Here is a 12,525-nt window from a genome sequence, read left to right as displayed (position 1 = left end):
ACAAAGCTTTTCACTGTTTAGCTCCTTCCTATCTTTCCTCTCTCATCTCACACTATTGCCCCGCTCGTGCTCTTCGCTCCTCTGATGCCATGTTTCTCACCTGCCCAAGGGTCTCTACTTCCCTTGCTTTGCTTCGTCCATTTTCTTCTGCTGCCCCTTATGCCTGGAACACTCTTCCAGAACATTTGAGAACTACAAGTTCAATCGCAGCTTTTAAAGCTCAGCTAAAAATTTTCCTTTTTCCTAAAGCTTTTAAAACTTGATTTTGTTCTGACTTTTATACTGCCTGTTTGGTGCATTCTCTTCCCCTCCTTATTGTTTTATTATGATTTTATTAGAATGTAAGCCTATGCAGCAGGGTCTTGCTATTTATTGTTTTACTCTGTACAGCACCATGTACATTGATGAAACTTTTCTTTTTCCTAAAGCTTTTAAAACTTGATTTTGTTCTGACTTTATACTGTTAGTTTTACCCTACCCAGTGCCTGTTTACCCTACCCTGTGCCTGTTTGCTTTCTCTTCCCCTCCTTATTGTTTTATCATGGTTTTATTAGAATGTAAGCCTATGCGGCAGGGTCTTGCTATTTATTGTTTTACTCTGTACAGCACCATGTACATTGATGGTGCTATATAAATACATAATAATAATAATAATAATAATAATAATAATAATAATAATAATAATGTAAACCTCATCTGAGTTAAAGCAGCGGAATTACTGTGGACTGAGGTCAAGGCCCATCTTTGTCTTGATAAGTCTTAGATGCATACAACTCTACAAAACTCAATAATATAGTATTAACTTTTCAATATTTGCATGATGAAACAAGTAAATAACTATTCGTTCTTATTTAAACCGCACCATCAGGTGTCTGGCATCTCTACTCCCAGGCATTTCTTGCTATATGATGGGATTTTAACGTCAGTGGTTTTATCAGGTCCAAGTACCTCAATGTAACTGTTTTAGCTGTCTAAACTGGTTTAAATTTTGTATATTAATTTTTTAATATTATATTTTGAAATTTTTGCAAACTGCCCAACTCTCTTCAATGGGACCTGGAATATTATCTCATCTAGAATATTATAAACTAAATTAGTTATAATTGGCAATTACAAATTTTGGGCATGATTCAACCTAATTTAAGTACTTTTGAGTTCTACTGATGTCAGTGGGAGAGATGTGAGCACATGCTAGGTTTTGCCCCAAGGTTGCAAGCAGGTGTTGTGATGTTGTATACACTTAATTTAGTTACAGTAAGGTAGGTAACGGAGAGGAAGGAAAAGGTGGTTTATAAGAAGAAGAAGGGTTGACTGGCATGATGGACAGCAATGAAAGGAATTAGATTCATTTTAGCACATTAAATTCCAAAGAACTGAACATTATAACTACTTTTATACTTACTATCAAGTCCATATGTTTCTGGATAATCTTCTAGAAGTAGTAGTTCCCATTTATCAATCAAGTTCCTTCTTTGTTGTTTCAGTTTGTGCACTTTTCTTTCTACAAAAGCAACCAGATTTTAGTGCATTTAAGGCACAATCCTATGCATGTTGAAAAGCAAAGAAGTCCAACAACTTCCAGTATGCCTCAGCCAGCCATGCTAGCTGGGGCCTGCTGAGAATTGTAGAACTTTTTTCTGTCTAAATATGCATAGGACTGCACCCTAATTGGAGAAAAGATGCATTTAAAGGTATTTCATTGTCTCCACCAGTGGTTTCATTTTGTTTACTATATATTATGTTCTATATAGAGTAGCTGCCTAAACACATCTTCAATCTATATCAGATTGAAGAACATGTTACATGATGGTCCTAATTCTATACTCACTCAGGCTGTCCAGCTGAATATCTGTAAAAAACCCTGTTTCTTCCAGGTCATCCAGTTTTGACTCTAGTCTTGAAAGCTCTAGCAGATCATTAATTTTTCTCTCTAGAAATGTAAAAATAACTCTAGTCAACAACTGAGCACATTATTTAATATTTCCTATAAAACTAGAATCATGTAAAATGAATGAGATTCTATAACAAAAGTAGATCTTGAAATAGCAAGACTGAATAATCTGACAGTTCTTATTTGCATTTTTCACAACCAGAGAAAAAACAAAGACGCAGCTCTTAACCACTTCAGTACTCTTACATGAAAACAACACTTGGTGGATTGTGAGAAAGGAGAGCCTATCTGCGATACCACTGATATAGAAAAACTGAGCCTTACATTATGTGCTCTTCTTCCATAATTATTCTTGGGTTTTAGTCTTAAAATAAAAGGCATTTCTCCCACCTGCAAAACATGGAAAATCCAAGGTAGGCCTGGTCTGAGTACCTGTTTGACCAAAGATTATTTATAGTATGACATAAGGCAAAAGGATGTACTAATTCTGGAAACTACTTTGGAACAACTGTGAAGAAATGAACTCTCAGGATTAATTTGTTTCCAGGTTCAGGATTAGAGCCGAATAACTGAAAATATAATCAGAAATGGTTAAAGTGAGCATATTCTCTTGGAAATGAGATAAATGATTTGGGAAGGTGTAATATAGGAAGAACAGAGAGCTTCAGCTGTGGGGCGGTATATAAATGTAATAAATAAATAAATAAATAAGCCTTGTAGATCAGTGGGATAGAGTTGATTTCCCCAGAACCATAAGATCAGCACATTTGTAAATTGTACTTGTAGAAGGGAAGGGAAGCAGGCAAAGACTGTCTCACAGCCTGCTTCAGCTGGACTGTCTCCCTTTCCCACAGGACCATCCACTACCATCTGCCCTGTTGGAATGATCCTGGAAGAGAGAGAGGGCTACAAACAGGCAAATACCACTTTACTTAAGGGCCAGCAGGTTCAACTGGCCTATGTTTTTTTAAGGTTCACCCAGTGCCATATGGGTTGAGGGATGGAAATGGACAGGCAGCTAATAGTGCTGCAATCAGAAGGTGCCATTTTTCTACTGCCTTTTAGTGAATAAGCAGCACCCATGGTATGTATACCTAAGCAGGATGGAGTGGTCTGAATGTCTGAGACTATAAAGTTGCAATCAATTCATTTCTAGCCGTTAGTTAGTCAATACTAAATCCCAATACGTATTCTCCAAGTTGTCTGGAGGCCGATTATTATTATTATTATTTATTTATATAGCATTATCAATGTACATGGTGCTGTACAGATGCGCCATCTCTGGGTTATTTCGTGTTGCGTTCAGACCTGGACTTCTGGTTTGTGCTTTTCCCAACAAACAAGAGAAAGAACCAATAGTTTGTTCTAAGATTGTTTCTCTGGCTTGATGCAATGATTGATACAATACTAAGTAACCCAGAGACAGAATTTGTTGGGTTGTTTGGCTGTTTCTGCTTACAGTCAAAGCAACCAGGCACTGTGCACTAGCACAGTGTCATGTTCATAACAACCCACAAATGCCTATTTTTAAAGAGGTGCATCAGAATTTATATAAGAGGGATGGGTGATGATATCTCTGGAGCTCTGTGCTGGAGGCAAGTAGATCTTCATCCTCAGACCCTGGAATGCTCCTCTTCTCCAGCAGAAGCACTGACTGTCAATGGTTTCCCTTGAAAAAGGGGCAGAGTGAGATGTGATGAATGGGGAGCAGAGCTCAGTTCCAGGTGGTGATGCTAGGGCATATAATTTCAAGCCATTTCCATGGAATTATATTCTGCACTTACGATCAGGTCTTGTAATTACATGTTGGTCCAAATCAAAGCTCTGTGCATCTTGCATGTCTTGAAGAATTGCTTCAAAATTGGCAACCAGAAGTTCTCTTTTCTCAGTTAGCTCCTGCATTTTCTGTTCTGTATAAAGGAATGTCCATATTACTAATGACATTTTAGAACTCTTGTCTACAGAAGAGGCCATGCAATGAAACTGAGTGTGTTAAAGGAGACTGAAATTAAATAGCATGGGAGTTTTGCAGCACAAAATATTTACTATACAGCTTTATCAGTCACGCTGGCACAGATTCATTTTGTCCAATAGGAGATGTAGGTCTTATCAGTAGCAGCCGAGGCTCTCTAGGATCTTTAGCAGTTCACAGTTAAAACCATAAAATACCAGAGATCAAAACATACAAAGTTTTAAAAGTTTAAAAATACCACATAAAACCAAAATACATCCAGTTGCAGCCCAGGGAAAGCCTGTGTGAAAATATGTGTTTTCAGGAGGCGTTTAAAGGACGTTACATTTTCCAAGGAAGGGTTTTCAGATGGTGGGTGCCGCTACAGAGAAGGCCTATGAAGCAGCCATGGGCCTGGCATTTAGAGAAAGGGTAGGCTTTGTACATTTAGGAAAAGATAGGGTTTATTTCAGGAACTACAAAGGTAGGCTTTGTACTACCTGAAAACCGCAAGGACAGTATAGCTTCAAACCATATTGGTGAGGTCATTCAGTCATACAGAGCAGGGAAACACACTTCCCCCCTTCCTCACACACATATCTTATCCCTGTACAAAGAAATCTAGGGATTGCTGAGGGATGGGAGAGGCAAAAGCCCATCCCAACTCCTAGCAATTGTACTTCTGACCCTACAGCCGTAGTGAGATGGCCATAGAGCCCTCAGACAGTAGCTGCCAGAACATCTCCTAGAAGATGTTCTGACCTTCAGCACTCTAGAGGGAAGGCCTTTGAGACCAGGTCCTAGAGTGGAAGCAATGATGCTTGGCATCCCTGGAGAGGGATATATCAGTTTATGTGTGAGGGTTTTTTTTTTTATGGGGATGGAGCATGAGTGGCAGTGACACTATTTGGGGGTGGGGAGGGTGCCAAGTTAAACCATTTTATTTGCCCAGCATTTAAGCTACTGTGTTTTCATCTGGTTGAAAACTTTTTCCTGTCAATTTTATAGCATTTTTGCTTCATGGTCCATGTTGTTTTTAATTGCATTATAGATCTTAATTATTCTTATACTAACATGATATTTATTTCTTGGATGAAGGCAGTTTAAAATGTCGATATTTCAATAAACAAATAAATAGTGCATTGTACCAAATAAATAAGACACATTGAGAGATCCATAGCTATCAAAAAGGAAAGTGTTAACTCCAGATGCAGTTTTTCCATCAAGGCCATCTCAGTACCATAAGCAGAGGATTGCTTGAAAGAAGTTGAAAGAGGAAATGTCATCCACGTATGCCTGGAGTTATTCAGCTCCACACATTTAATTACCTTCCTAAAAGAGGGGAAATCTGAAACACAGCTCTATTTCTGGTTAAATTATCTCACAGGGTTGGGTCCAGAGTTCCCATGAGCGGAGCTCTGCTCACAGGAAACTCCACTGGAAGAAAAGGGGGATGCAATTTTTACTGATTTCTATTTCCCTAACAATGACTTGTGTCCCATGAAAAGCTGCTCTAGAGGATTGGTGGACCGTCTCAAACAGTGTGGGAGTTGTATGGTTCTGCCCTACTTGGCAGATATAAAATATTGCTGAGGAGAATGGCCAGGAGGGCCCAACATATGTAACACTTTACTTACCACTCATACCACTTGGCTGAGCTACAATGGCCTGCAAATCTTTCAGCTCTTCCAGATTTACTTCCATATTTTCCAAAATCAATCTTCTCTTCTCAGATAATTCATCCAACTCTCTTTCTATAAAGAGAAATATTTTAGAATTATCAGATGAAAAAGATTCAAAATATCATTATAATTTTTAATGACTGAAAATTAATTATGCATTATTAAAGTATTTTATTTACCATATAAGTAGAAATAGCTGCACCCATTAAAGATGCAATAGAAGGACAGGAAAATGCTCAACCAAATTCATGATATGAGGGAAGCAAGGGTTTATGATCTGTTTATGCTCAGAATGTAAACCAGCTCCTAGGTTGTTTCATTAGGTGACATTGGCCCTGTTCAGATGTCACGCTAAGCTATGATGGTTAAGTGTTGTGAGCTAACCATGATGGCTTTACATGTCATGTCTAGGATGATTTTCCTAACCATAGTTGCTACGTAATCACAGTTTAACCACGCTCACTAACCATGGCTTTGTGTGTTGTCTGGTTAACCAAGCACCAACGTAGAGCTCATTTTTTGTGCTCATCAAGCAAGAGAGCTGAAAACGGAGCTGCTGCACTGATCACCGTGCAAGAGCTCCATGGTCAAAATCTGCCTAGCAACACATGATGTGGTGACTGCTAGGCAGCCCCATAGCTGTCTAGCCCCGCCTGCCATATGCAGTCAGAGAAGCATGCTGAGCACAAAGAAGTTTCTTTCCCATGCTGCCACTATCAGCAGAGTGACCTGGAGTGTACCACGTTCCCAGGCACGAAAACAATCCCACCCACTCAGATGCTAGGAAAGCAGCAGCATCCATGGGCAAAACTGCGCCCCCCTTTGCCAACCCCCCACCAGCCCCTGAGAATGCTATAGCTGAGCCCCAGTATGCAGAACACCTATGTCTACTGCTCCCCTCCACACCGCCAGCAAGGCAGAGCCCCCAAACTTCCCCAGGTGATAGGACAAAGGCGTCATGGAAGGGGGAGTGATGAGAGAACCACCGATGGCAGGAAGCAAGCAACAGTGAGGTGCCCCCCACCCCCACCAACACGCATCCCAATCACATACATCCCCACAGAGCTATATCCCAAGCCCCTGCCACTGTCTTACCATCCCACCATGACCAAATCCCAAGGAGCAACCTCTGTCCAAGGCACAGCAGGAAGGGCAGGTGCCCCAGATACCTCCAGAGCCCTGCAGTACCTAGGCGCTCCAGGCAGGATGGCAGGCCCAGCACACTCTCCCACCCCCAGTGTCCAATCCCAAGAAGGAGGGCATTGGCAGCAGCTCTCCTTTCCTCTACTTGGAGAGCAACTCCTCAGAGGCATCCCAGTCTCAGCACAGCACCCAAACCGGATGAGGGAGAGGAAGCAGGGTGAAGCACACGAGAACAAGGGCCCAGGTACAAAACCCTCTTCCCATGGTTTTTCAAGCTGTTACAGAAGAACGGTTACTCCCACACACTGCAACAATGCAAGGAGAAGCTATATGTATTCAAGAAGGGTAGTTAGGCACTGATTAGGGTAACCACACTGTGGGCTGTGGTTCCATGCATGTGTGGCGGGTGCACATGGCCTAGTTAGTGTTAACCACCATGCCTGGGGTTAGCCTCACCACTCTTTCCCAAGTTGTATCTGAACATTTCAGATAAGAGAGTCTGCCAAGAGTGTTGTAGATGTGACCAGCCTTTTGTTATTCTGAGGTCTATGTAAGTAATGACTACTAAATGAGGATCATGATACTACCACTAATGTGTATGGTGTTTTACAGAATAGAAGAGAAAAGGTCCCTGTCCCAAGGGGTTTATGATCTATTCCCATTTGGCTGCTTTATTCACCTTAGCAGATGATCTACCCCGGGAACTAAAAAGGCCGTGTGTTTCCATCTTGGTTCTGTTGAACCTGTTGGTGGCTTTCGATTCCATTGAATATGGTATCCTTCTGAGGCACCTGTCTGAGATGGGACTGGGAAGCACTGTTATATCGTGACTTCTTGTAGGGGTGAATTAAGAAGATGGTGCTGTGGTGTCCTTCAAGATTCCATCCCATCCCCCATGCTATTTAACGTATACACGCAAATCTCCACGAGTGGTTTCCAGAGTTCTGGAGTTCAATGCCACCAGTATGCTGATGACACCCAACTCTGTCTCCCCTTTCCAGCTAAATCCAAGGAAGCTGTTTTATTTCTAAATCTGTATGTGATGTCGATAAAGGACTGGAAGAAATTGCAGTGTATCCAAACAAGGCAGAGATGATACTGGTTAGTTGAAAGGCAGACCAGGGAATAGGGACCCAACCTGAACTGGATAGAGTTACTTGCCCGGAACACTCAGGCTCACAGTTTGGGTGTACTCCTGGAGTTGGCCCTGAACTTAAACGTCCAGGTTTCGGCGGTAGCTAGGAGTGCATCTGCACAGCTGAGGCTAGAGACTTCTGAGTCTTCATCAGGCTAGATGGTAAACAAAGCCAATGGATGTGGGGGCTGGAGGAAGCTGACTTATACTGAAGCCTTGGAATCTCCATCTTAAGACTATGACTAAATGTAATATGGGAAAAGATTGCAGACATTCAAATTAGGCTCTGCTAGGTACTGTGGTGGCTTCTAGTTGCACCTAGTGCTGCTGGAATAAAGAAACAAACAATGGTTTATACCCCAATTTTTTAAAAAATATAAAATCTAGCCATTACTAGATCTGTTGCCATTCTTAGGAGAAACACAAAATCCTTGATAGGTAGAAATATAAATAGAGAGAAACCGGGTTGTTTTTATATTAACAAAGTGGAAATAATGTTCGATATCATAAGGTTGGATAGCTTTACCTAGAAGTTGGAGAGGTCTTAAGAGAAAGGGTGGATTGGTTAAAAGGCATTTAAACTAAAAGATCCCCATAATGCCATTGGTTGTAGCTGCTGGAAAATATAAGTCTTCTTTGAGTTGTGAGGAAATATGATAGAGAAAAGGGAAAGTTCTCCATGCTGGGACCAAATAACTTAGATTTCAATCTGTCTGACATTTTCTTCATTGGGCAGATCTAGGTAAACATGTCTATTTTATTACACACCACTTAAGTAAAAGTCCATTCACTTGTGAAACATTGTGTGTGATTACATTTTCAGTTCCATACTCACCACTAGGTTCTACTTTTTCCAGTTTGCTTGAAACAAGTTCCTGTAATTGCTGCATGTCTTGCATAATTGCCTGTAAACCTGCAGTCAAAAGTCTTCTTTGTTCAATGATCTCTTGTAACTTTTGCTCTACAAAAAGAATTTAGCATAAATTGAAATATATTTATTTTACACTAGCATTAATATAAAAATGAGACATTCTTGCCTGGTCTGAACAAGACAATAAGCTTGAGCAGTGTAACGGTGCATGCTGCCCAATAGCTCCCACTTGGCTCCCCCTGCAAGGTGGAGTGGCTAAACAAACCATAGGTCTTTTGTGGTTGTAGGAGTGGCAGAAAGGCATAGACCACCAGTACACCAGTGCTGCTACACCAGTAACTAAAGCTGTGAGTTGCCAGAATAGATGGAAGTATCTTGACCCATTCTCTTTAGAGGTTGCTACTTCCTATATCTTAAATCATAACCTTTAAGATCAAACAAGACCACCCACTTGGGTTTATCTGACCTGAGTATAAAACCAATTGTATAGAAATTACAGATTGTTCATTCACAGCAGTTGTGTCAAGTCATCTATTATTTATTATTATTATTATTAGCATTTATATCCCGTCTTTTTTCCTCCAAGGAACCCAAGGCGGCATACATAATCCTCATCCTCCTCTCCATTTTATCCTCACAACAACAACCCTGTGAGGTGGGTTGGGCTGAGAGTCTGTGACTGGCCCAAAGTCACCCAGTGAACTTCCATGGCTATGTGGGGACTAGAACCCAGATCTCTGGATTTCCCGACTCCCAGTCCAGCACTTTAGCCACTACATCACACTGGCTATTCAATTCTATCTGATGGAACTCGAGAACATCAATCACCTATGATGATGATGATGTAATATTTTTATTTTTCAATACTTAAACATACATCAATACAATAAAAGAAAACAACATAATACATAAATGTTGAATAACCTTAATAACATATATTCTAGCTTAATCTGTTAACATAATCATACTTAACATAAAAGTGCAGCCCCCACCACGGGATCTTATTCCTGTTTCCAAAATCTCATTGTTTCTTCTGGAGGTGGTTTCCCACTCCCCTTAGAAAAAACAAATTCTAGGAACTGTTTCCATATTCCCTCAAAATCATTCGTTTTTCTTATTCCTTGTCTCTTTTATATTACATGTTAATTTATCGTTGATAGCAATATCCCATATCTCTTTATACCAATCTTCTATATGGTAATCCCCTTGAACCTTCCAGTTCCTAGATATCATTAACCTTGCTGCTGTTAGCAAATCCGTTATCAATTCTTTTGTCTCTTTGTTACATTTTAATTCTCCATATAATGATAACAATGCCACTATAGGTGTCTCTCCAATCTCCATTCCTAAAATTTCTTTTATCTCATTAAACACCATTTCCCACAATTTTTGTACAAATTCACATTCCCACCACATATGAAAATATGTTCCTTTTTTTGACAACCTCTCCAACAATTTGCTGAGTTCAGTTTATCTATTTTATTTAATCTCACCGGGGTTAGATACCACCTCCATATGATCTTATAATAATTTTCTTTTATCCTCACAGACATATTTCTCAACACTCTTTGTTTCCATATTCCTTCCCAGCTCTGTTGCCCTATTTGTTCCTTCAAGTCAGTTTCCCAAACCACCTTTCTGTCTCCCCCTTCCTAACTAATATCCCATATATTTCACTCGTTAACCCTTTTATTGATTTATTTTCCCCTTTCTCAATTTCTTTTTTTGAGATCAGCTCCTTAAATTTCATAATCACTCTACACTCTCCGTTGTCCTTTAACCATTTCTTCATCCATTGTTCTAATTGAAAATAATTTAACCACGTTAAATTTTTCTTTTTTAATCTCTCCAATGCTTCTTTTCGAGTTCTCATCTTTCCTAGCCAATTTTTTAACTTCATTACATTCCTCTCTATTAGAGTTTTAATCACCTATGTTTTTATGGCTTAACAAAGAAATCCTAACCCTTGATGAAGTCCAGCTGAAGGGGCAGAAGAGCCCCACTGGTGATGCAAGGCAGCCTGTTTACCCTAGAGACCCCTGGTATACCCATGGAAACCACATGGACATAGCAGAACTAGCAGCAGCCTTTCAACTGTGGTAACAGATGAATCAGTGCGTTCCAGGGGCAAGTTGCGGGGGGCCTTGGATCCACCAGATCCAAAGCCCTCTCGTTTTCCTGGCACAGCTTCAGATTGGGCTCTGAACATACACCAGCTGGTATTTCCCTTCCAATTGAAACCAATACGAGGGAATTAAAACAAAAACAAAAAACAAAAGATACTTTAGAAGTAAAAGGAGGAAAAAATGCCCCCCTCCAAATCAGTGATCAAATCATATAAAATACTTGCCAGTAATATCATCCTGATGGGCCGCTGCAAGAGCCTGTGCTTGTTTCAGGGCTGTTAAATTTGATGCCAGATTTTCCAAAAACACTTTCTTTTTTTCAGATAGTTCTTCCCAATTTCTTTCTACAAACAGAATGTGAAAAACATCTAAGAATGCAGAGCCTGCCTTTTTAGAAACCTCCAAGTCTAGCCAGGGACTAACTTCTCCATTGCAAGGAAGCTGTCTTGTCCCATATCTCCCATCTTTCTCTAGATCCATAGGATGGGCCATTCCAGTGATGATTTCTGTCTAGCAGTAATAGATGGGAGACGTAGCCAGTATAAATGAAGGTTATCACGAAACCTTGAAAATACGTAATTTAAAGGTTTTTAATAGAAAGTCAGGGATTCATTGCATAACTTTGATCACCCAAGGAATATTCTTCCATGTGCCAAACTGAGTGGTCGTTCAGGCAACCTTGGCTTGGTCCAAAAGAATTAAATAAGGGTGTGCATTGACCACAAGATACAGTTTGGACCCTGATTTGGCAATTTGGAAAATAACCTGATTTGGCTTGGACTGACTCAGCAGGCCACCTGTTTTAACTTGGGTCAAAATCCAAATCTTGATGCAGAAATCCAGATCTTGATGTCTCCCATCGACTACAATTGAAAATAATCAAACGGCTTTTTTCTCTTCTTCACAATTAGATGAAATTTGTAGGTACAGTTGTCCCTTATGAGGGAACTTCTTTGTTTTTCTCAATTGGCACCAAAGTCATAGAAAATACAATAAGACAGGGTGGATGATGGACGTGGAGCACCTAGCGGCAGAGGCATTTTCCAAGCAAGTACCCAATGCTACACTCTACCAGGTTCCACAGATTCCACCAAATCTAGGGTGACCATATGAAAAGGAGGACAGGGCTCCTGTATCTTTAACAGTTGCATAGAAACTGTTCAGCAGGTGTCATTTGTATATATGGAGAACCTGGTGAAATCCCCTCTTCACCATCAAAGTTAAAGGTGCAGGAGCTATACTAGAGTGACCAGATTTAAAAGAGGGCAGGGCACCTGCAGCTTTAACTGTTGTTATGAAGAGGAAATTTCACCAGGTTCATATATACAAATGACACCTGCTGAAATTTCCTTTTCAGTACAACTGTTAAAGACACAGGAGCCCTGTCTTCCTTTTCATATGGTCACACTAACCAAATCTCTTTTAAAATTCCTGCTCTTGATCACTGTACTATTTAAAAACACTGAACACTGGATCAGTCTTGCAGTATGTTACCTCAACATCCCTCCCCCTGAAACACTAGGGTCGGAGATCTTTTGTAAAACCATTCTCTATGATTAGAAGCTATAGCTGCCAGTTACAAAACTACAGCTGCTTCTTTCCTTACCCTCCCCTCCCTTCCCCACTGGTGTTTTCCTTATATGGATAACTTGGGGAGAAGTGTATCACTTTTTGGAGACACACTGTCTGAATCAGCCTGATTTAGTCTGGGATTCAGCTGAATCTG

The 12,525-nt window shown here is 40.4% G+C and overlaps 1 protein-coding gene across 7 annotated transcripts in view; it reads right to left on the bottom strand.

The window, feature by feature from the left end:
• The window catches only part of LOC134398138 (restin homolog), a 79,869-nt gene that overhangs the window by 36,939 nt on the left and 30,405 nt on the right, over positions 1 to 12,525 (bottom strand). For all 7 annotated transcript variants that reach the window (XM_063125408.1, XM_063125386.1, XM_063125401.1 and 4 more), the window contains 6 exons: positions 11,024 to 11,143; positions 8,638 to 8,763; positions 5,480 to 5,596; positions 3,676 to 3,801; positions 1,829 to 1,930; positions 1,403 to 1,501 (listed from right to left, as the gene is read on the bottom strand). In XM_063125408.1, coding sequence (XP_062981478.1) covers positions 1,403 to 1,501; positions 1,829 to 1,930; positions 3,676 to 3,801; positions 5,480 to 5,596; positions 8,638 to 8,763; positions 11,024 to 11,143 — 690 coding nt within the window. The remainder of the gene's footprint in view (positions 1 to 1,402; positions 1,502 to 1,828; positions 1,931 to 3,675; positions 3,802 to 5,479; positions 5,597 to 8,637; positions 8,764 to 11,023; positions 11,144 to 12,525) is intronic.

The sequence above is a fragment of the Elgaria multicarinata genome, chromosome 1 (assembly GCF_023053635.1).
Source record: "Elgaria multicarinata webbii isolate HBS135686 ecotype San Diego chromosome 1, rElgMul1.1.pri, whole genome shotgun sequence".
NCBI classification, from domain to species: domain Eukaryota; kingdom Metazoa; phylum Chordata; class Lepidosauria; order Squamata; family Anguidae; genus Elgaria; species Elgaria multicarinata.
This window is presented reverse-complemented; position numbering and strand designations above follow the sequence as displayed.